At 56.2% G+C, this 7682-nt stretch overlaps 2 protein-coding genes across 2 annotated transcripts; both read left to right on the top strand.

The window, feature by feature from the left end:
- The first annotated feature begins 4360 nt into the window (after positions 1–4360).
- Positions 4361–6030, top strand: LOC118657103 (mastin-like). The gene is made up of 4 exons (XM_036311097.1): positions 4361–4397; positions 4496–4556; positions 4739–4919; positions 5149–6030. The coding sequence occupies exons 1-4, from the start codon at positions 4395–4397 to the stop codon at positions 5636–5638; spliced, it is 735 nt and encodes a 244-aa protein (XP_036166990.1). The 5' UTR covers positions 4361–4394; the 3' UTR covers positions 5639–6030.
- A 170-nt stretch (positions 6031–6200) lies between these two features.
- On the top strand, positions 6201–6868 carry LOC118656577 (mastin-like; the record flags this gene model as incomplete). Its single annotated transcript, XM_036310014.1, has 2 exons — positions 6201–6434; positions 6520–6868. Coding segments are annotated over 2 exons (399 nt in total), but the record flags the coding sequence as incomplete, so codon positions are not given.
- Between the last annotated feature and the right edge of the window lie 814 nt (positions 6869–7682).

Raw genomic sequence — 7682 nt, 5'->3', positions numbered from 1 at the left:
GTTTCCTTGGGCACCTGAGAGCCTGGCTCTAGTTTCCAGGCTGTTGAAACACCTGCTGTGGCTCCTGTGGAGACCAGCCGGCGTCCCTGCCCATCTCAGCATCTGTTCAGGGAGTGGCCCAGGAACTCTGGGGGCTGCGCAGAATGACTAGCCCTGGCTGATGGCTCACAGTTGCCCCTTCTCCCTGGGGAGCTATTCCAAATGCCGCTCCTCCCAGGCTCAGGCGCTGGGCAGCGGGTCTGAGGTGCACCTGTGAGAGCTGCTCCCGCTGAGACCTGGCACTTACTTGTCTGCACAGCTGGCCACGCGCCTCTGGTGGCAGGGGAAGCAGGTGGCGTGGCCCATGGACCATCCAGTGGTGGGCAGCTGAGCACAGGTTTTTGGGTGTTTTTTTTTGCTTTGCTTTGTATTTTTCAGGTTGTTAAAGAACAGGAAGGCGCCTTTTTGTTCTTTTGTTCTATTAAAAAAATAGTTTTGCTAATCCTCACCCAAGGATATATTTTCCATTGATTTCTGGAGATAGTGGAAAGATGGGAGATGGAAATGGGAGGGAGTGGGAAAGGGGGGAGAGAGAGCAGGGGTGGGTGAGGGAGAGATCAGTGGGAGAGAAACACATTGATTGGTTGCCTCCCACACATGGAACCTGCACGGGGAATCAAACCTGAGACCCTTAGGTAGGCGGGCCAATGTTCTAACAACTGTTCAAACCACTGGCCCGGACTAATTTGTATATTTTTAATGTCCAAGGACTGCTTGGTCATTGTCTGCTTGGTTATTATCTGATGTGAGAAGAAAACTGTATTTAATCCTTGTTTCATAAATGCAGTGTCTTCTCCAACCTCCCTGAAAACTTACGCAAACTTCTTCTATTCCTCATCATTGCCAGTTGAATAGGTCTGAATAACTTTTTTTTCATTTGTTTTTCCTTTGGTTTCTAACTTTCCAACTCAATGCTTTCCTGGTCAGCCCCACAGTTTTCTTCATATGTAAGAGCAAATCACTAAGTTTTGGGCAGGTTTATGACAAAAATTACCACCATAAACAAGTATACTTAGAGAGAGGAAGGGAGAGGGATAGAGAGGTAGAAACATCAATGAGAGAGAGAGGGACATCATTGATCAGCTGCCTCCTGCACGCCCCCTACTGGGGATTGGGCCAGCAACCTGGGCATGTGCCCTGATCAAACCTGGGACCTCTGGTTCCTGGGCTGACACTCACCTGCTGAGCCACACCAGTCGGGTGCAAGAACACTTTTCTAAGGAACAGAAACAACTGTGTTTATTAACAGTTCAAATGCTGACTCGCATCTGTCAGCCTGGTTGGCTGGTGGACTAGTTCATTCTGTTCTAAGATGACTGGGCAGAGACCTGGGCCTCCCAGATGCCAGTCCTCTGTTTGCTGGGACCTGATGTTCTCTAGAGATGGATCCTTCACCCTCCTCCTGGGGTGACCCCGACTGCAGGAGGGAGAGGAGGGCCTGGGTCCTGACCATGTTTCCAGTCTCCTGGCTCTCACCACCTTCCTCTGAGCTGGGTGACCCTCTTCAGCTCCTGCCAAGATCTGAGTTGCCTGGGTCCCTCACGTTCAAGGTGGCCCCATCTGCATGTGTCCTGCACAGTGAGGTGGTTTCAAACCAAGCACCAGAACAGGGGGTTGCACTTCTCCCCAAGCCCCTCTTCTTCATCCCCTCCATCTGATTCCCAGGGCCCCTCACCGATGCCGTCTCCTCCTTCTTTGCTGTGAGCTGATACTGTGCATTTGCCTGCTGCTATGCTGTCACTGAGGCTGAGTCTAGGAGGATGGGCAGGTCGGCCAGGCCGTTCCCTCGCCCTGTGTCACTGAATGAACACTCGGTTCCCATTCCCACAGCTTTATGGTACCAACTGCCTAGTTTGCCTCACTATGCCCTGTGGCTTCCTGGGACACCCCCACCTGTATTTTCCTCCTGGCAAACTTGGGGGTCACTTTGAATGTTCCAGACTTGCCTGCAGTTCACATTCTATTGGGAGTTTGGAAGAGTTGATATTGGATGACACCGTCTCTTGTTAACAACATTGAATGACATTTTATTTCGTTTGAGTGTCCTTCTCAAGGAAGTTTTGTGGTTGTCACGGACTCTAGATCAGGAATGTATGGACCTGGCCGTGAACGGGGTCTCTACCATATGGCATCGCATTAGCTATGCCTGGGGTTAAAGATGAGTTTCTCCTTCTTTCTCTCCTGATTTGTGTGTAAAACATTTGTCTTCCATGTAGACACCTTGGGAAACTTAATCTTCAAACCTTTTCATTGAGGCTTTTGGCTCTTCCAGGAGGAAGATCATATTATCTGCCAATGATGGTCATGACATTACCGCCCTAGACCCTGAAACCTCTTGTTTCTGTTTCGGGCAGATCTGCTCCTAATGCCCAAATGCAGTCTTTGTCCCAGGTCTGGCCCAGCTGGTTATCGCCCAGTCTGGTGCCAGGGGACGGGAAGCCTGGGTCCAGCATCAGGCTGGGCGTTGGGGCCTGTGGCCTCCCGCTGACACCGCTGTGACTTGCCTTCCTGTCATCTGGGCTCAGAACCAGCCCCAAAACCACATCCACTGTTGAGGTGGGTAAAGGTGGGGGCTCTGTCCAGACCAGAGGAAGGGAGGGAGGAAGCCCCCCCTTACCACCCAGAGGTCTCCCCCCTGGGCCTGTAGGACTTGTTGGGTCTGGGAGCCCAGCCCCTTCCCTCCTGGGTGCTCAATCCCCCCACCACGGGCCCCCGGGCATGTTGGATCCTGGTTGTTTCCTGTCGAGATCCCCAATGTCCCCTGAGGATTCTGATTCTGGGTGCCCCCGGAGACACCAACATATCAGCAAGGATGACAGGGACTCTGGCCCCAGGAGGGAATGATGGGTTTCTAGAGACCTGAGCTCATCTAAGTGCTGCAAAGCATCCCTTGATGGTCTCCTCACTGGGCTCAAGGGGAACAGAACACCGGGCAGTGGTTCAGGAGTGTGGGGACCCCTCTTCCTTCTCCTCTCAAACCACTGCCTGGCCCTGTCCCATGCTTGGTGGAGAATGATTCTCAGATGTCAAAGGCAGAAAAACATGTCCCTGGCAGGTGGCCGGCCTCTTCCTGGGGTTGGACTTCAGGGACAGAGCTCCTCCATTCTGAAAGCAGGGTGTATGAGAGGGGATTTGGCTCCCAGCGCTTTGGGGTGGGGGCATGTGCAGGAGCTGAGGAGAGGTGAGCAGAACTAGCATCAAATTGGCACCTCTCACACCCTCCCCTGTGCATTTTGACAAAGCTTGATCATGCATAGGATGTATGAGGACAGCTGAGCAGATGCCTGAGTGTCCTGGGGCGGCCGTTACAGATGCCTCAGACCCGGACTTTTAAATAAAACTTTATTTTGTCACAGTGTTGGAGGCAGGAAGTCTACAATCAAGGTGTCAGCAGGTCCCACTCCCTCCAAAGGCTCCAGGGAAGCTGCCTCCTCTGTCTCATGGTGTTGCTGGCAAACTCTGTCTGCAGGTCCAGCGAGTCTGTCCTTTTTGGGGACACTGGGAGTCTCAAAAGAAGGAGGGGGGCAGGGGAGCACTGGGTCTGCTGCTCTCCTTCCGCCCCTCACCCCCCGCTCTTGGCTCAGGTGCCAGCCCCCATCCCATCCGTGCCCCTGCTCTGTGTTGTTTCAGAGCATCTGATTTCCTTATCATTTATTTAGTTCCTCACCTGAGGACATGCTGTTGGATTTTAGGGAGAGGAACGGAGAGAGATGTGAGAAACATAGGTCGTTTGCCTCTTGTACGTGTCCTGATCGGGGAAGGAACCCTCATCCTAGGTATGAGGCCTGACTGGGAATCAAATTGTAGACCCTTCGGTGTACAGGACTAAGCAAAGCATCTCATTTCTTTTTTTTTCATGTGCAAACTGTCATCTTACCACTGAAATGTCTCCAGACCAATATTTTTATTTTTGTTAATCCTCACCCAAGGATATTTTTCCATTGATTTTTAGAGAGAGTGGGAGGGAGAGGGAGAGACAGAAACATCTATGTAAGAGAGACACATTGATTGTTTGCTTCCTGCATGAACCCTGACCAGGGCCGAGGAACCTGAAACCAAGGTATGTGTCCTTGACTGGAGTCGAACCTGGGACCCTTCAGTCCACAGGCTGACGCTCTACCCACTGAGCCAAACCAGCTGGGGCTCCAGCACCAATACTGAGTGTCTTCTCAGAGAGGAAACACCATGTTTCTTATCTGATAGCTGGTCTGCTGGTCACCACTGGTCCCACTGAAGAGATAAGCCCCGCCTCCTCCCAGGCCCCACCCCAAAGGAGGGCGGCTTCCCCTTGGGCCAGTCTGGGCAGGAGGATAAAGGGGCTCAGAGGGTCCAGGACAGAGGCAGACAGACCTGGCATGGTGAGGACACTGCTCAAAGCCCCATCCTCTCCATTCCCAGGCTGTGTCCCACCCCACATCTCCTCACTGGCTCTCCTCCCTCCCCTCTCCCCCTGCAGATGCTGTGGCTGCTGGTCCTGACTCTCCCCTGTCTGGGGGGCTCTGTACCTGTGACCTCAAGTGAGTCCTGACCCCCAAGCCTGGCTTTTCTCCTAACCCCTGACTGACCTCTCAGAGGCCGCCCCTGGGATGGGTGGCGATCCCCCTCTGAGGGTGGCTCTGGGAGGGACTGAGGATGGGGCCATGCTGAGTGCCGGGCAGCGGTGCCTGGGTCCCTGATGGCTCCTCCTCTGCTTCCCCAGATCCCGGCCCAGGGACTGAGCTGGTGGGCATCGTGGGTGGGCATGATGCTGCCGATGGGGCGTGGCCGTGGCAGGTGGGCCTGTGGGTCAGGAATCAACCAAATGCTCAGTGGATTTTCTGGTGTGGGGGCTCCCTCATCCATCCCCAGTGGGTGCTGACCGCTGCCCACTGCATTCCAGGGTAAGTCTTACTCTGCCAGCACCCATGTGGGGGGTCGGGGGGTGGACAGTGTCGGGAGGCATTGTGTGTGTTGGGGGCAGATCCTGGACTGAGTGGCTGCAGACCCCCCACCAGGATTCAGCTTCCTGGCTCTCCCTTTGCCCACCACAGAGGGGAGGTCTCTGGGCTCTGAGGGGCTGACCCACTCCCTGCCACAGCCTCTCAGAAGCGTTTGCCCTTCTGTCCCCAGGAGAAACCCAGTGACTCAGAACTTGAAGGTCCAACTAGGACAAGTGAGACCCTCAAACAGTGACAGTGTGCAGGTGGCCAGGATCATCAGCCACCCCAAGTACAGCCTTAAAGAAGGAGCAAAAGGTGGGGCGGACGTGGCACTTCTCAAACTGGAGGCCCCCGTGCGACCATCTAACCTCGTCAGGTGGATCCGCCTCCCGCCAGCCTCCTCCGCATTCCCCCCAGGCACACGGTGCTGGGTGACTGGCTGGGGCCGCATTGCTTCTGGAGGTGAGAACCAGGTGTCGCTTGGGAGTGGGAGGAGGAGACTGAGGGCGATGCAGGGGGCGGGCCGGGCTTTAGAGAGGAGGCTCAGCTGTGGTCTGAGGTGGGATCCCTCTGGGGTCTCCCTTGGGTGTAGGAGGCAGACAGCTCGAGAGGAGTCTGTCAGGAGCAGAGACCAAAATAGCAAGAGTGAGGCATGGCCATGGGCATTTTTTTTTTTTTAAGTATCACACAAGGATATTTCTTCCATTGATTTTTAGAGAGTGGAAAGGACAGGGAGAGAGAAACATTGATGTGAGGGACATATCTGTTAAATATCTTCCCGACTGGGGCTGGGGATTGAACCTGCAACCCAGTTACTTGCCCTTGACCAAGAATCACACCTGGGACCCTTGAGGCCAGTGCTCTCACCACTGGAAACACTGGCCAGGGTGCCATGGGCATTTCTCTCCCTCACTCTGCAACAGGCCCTGTGTCTCCCCTTCCGGGGTCCCCGTTCTCCCTGAGTCTCGATAGTGGGATGGAGAACGAGGAGGGAACTTCAGTGACGAGCTCCAGGATTCACTATTAAATGGACAAAGTCAAATGTGACAGCAGGCCGCTCACTCTGCATTTCTTGGGGAAGCACCTGCTCTGATTCTTCCCAATAAAAATTATTTGTGGATAAAAATATGTTTCCCTGTTTCTTTTTGGAGCTTGCTGCCCACAGTGTCAGCCTAGAGATTGTCAGCCCATTGGCCTCGAGTGAACCCAGACAGTTGGGGTCTTGGGTGACTCCCTGGGTCCCCCGGGGGCACTGAGGCTCAGCCTGTGGTTCTAGAACCCGCGGCCTGTGACTGTACGCCCCCTCAGGACCACAGGCTCACTGGGCTTCTTCTCACAGAGCCGCTGCCGCCGCCCTACAATCTGCAGGAGGTGGAGGTCCCCATCGTGGCGAATGAGATCTGTCGGCAGCAATATGGCAATATTATCCAGGACGACATGCTGTGTGCCGGGAGCGAAGGCCGGGACTCCTGCCAGGTGAGACCCCAAGACTGTGGCCTCCATCCGTTGCTCCTGCCCGCAGGGGCCCTGAGTACTGACCACCTGTCTCCTCTTCCCACAGAGTGACTCTGGGGGCCCCTTGGTCTGTAAATGGAGGGGCACCTGGGTCCAGGCTGGCGTGGTGAGTTGGGGGAAAGGCTGCGGTCTTCCCAACTTTCCTGGAGTCTATGCCCGAGTGACATCCTTCTTGCCTTGGATCCGCGGTCATATTCGTTCCTCTCCTTGAGCCCGGGGCCGGGAAAGGATGCTGCCCAAGAGATGAAGACAGGCCCACAGGGTGTCTGGGGGACCCTCCCTGCTCCCTCCCAGTGCCAGCTCTTCATTGCCCCTAGCGCCTCCTCCACCCCTCCCCCCGCCCCCACCTGCTCTGAGATCCTCCCGCCTCAGCACCTGCATCAGCCTCTCTCCCCTGACAGGCAGAAGGGAAAGGCGGGATGTGCTCTGAAGTTGGCGGGCTCTGCAGGACTCCTGCCTCCTCCCCACCCTCTGGAGCTCATTAAACTGCATGAAAAACTGCTCTGGACTCAGTGCACTTACCTGTGGGCACAGCCAAGGCGGCCAGTGGGCGGTCCGGCTGCTGGGGGAGCCCAGGCTCTGGGAGGTGGACCAGGTGGAGGGGCAGCTATGGCTGCAGCTGGAAGAGGGCGACCTGGCGGCTCTCTTGGCTGGGGTGGAGGGGAGTCTGCTGCCCGGGGCTGGAGGCCACAGCCCGGAGGGCCGCCCCCAGAGGGTGCAGACCGTCCCTGTTCCTCCTTCAGTCGCAGTCAGTGTGTCATGGAGGCTTTAATGACTTGGACGTGGCCGCCTGCAAACAGGAGGTGCTGTGTTTCCATGGTCACCGCTGCTCCCTCAGACCCGGGGGCGCGCCTAATCCCCATTTTCCAATGTGATCAACTCCTGGGACCAGATGAAGTGCAGCCTCATTTCCACCAGGTCCTCAGTCTCCCATCCTGAGCTTCTCCCGAGCAGGGCGGACCTGCAGGGACCCGGGACCAGCCAGTCCCCGTCTTCCCGGCCCGCCCTCCGGCTCCCCCAGCTCCCGGGTCCTGGTTGGTTGGAGGCGGCAGAGAGGAGGGTGGAGAGGGGACCCCAGTCCCCCCGAGGCTGCTGTCCTGGCGCTGGCGCCCCTGCTGGAGAGGCACCGCGGTGCACCGCCCCTCAGGCCGCAGAGCCCTCCTTTCTCCCCGGGGGTGGGCGGGGCTCCCAGCGGACCGAGGAGCTTCA

The sequence above is a fragment of the Myotis myotis genome, unplaced genomic scaffold (genome assembly GCF_014108235.1).
Source record: "Myotis myotis isolate mMyoMyo1 unplaced genomic scaffold, mMyoMyo1.p scaffold_m19_p_5, whole genome shotgun sequence".
In the NCBI taxonomy this organism is placed as follows: domain Eukaryota; kingdom Metazoa; phylum Chordata; class Mammalia; order Chiroptera; family Vespertilionidae; genus Myotis; species Myotis myotis.
The sequence above is the reverse complement of the archived record's forward strand: the minus strand, read 5'-3'. Positions and strand labels throughout refer to the sequence as shown.

Coding starts and splice junctions, on each gene's coding strand:
- LOC118657103 (XM_036311097.1), top strand. Junction 4,557..4,738: donor CTCTGTACCTGTGACCTCAA/GTGAGTCCTGAC, acceptor CTGCTTCCCCAG/ATCCCGGCCCAGGGACTGAG. Junction 4,920..5,148: donor GCTGCCCACTGCATTCCAGG/GTAAGTCTTACT, acceptor TTCTGTCCCCAG/GAGAAACCCAGTGACTCAGA.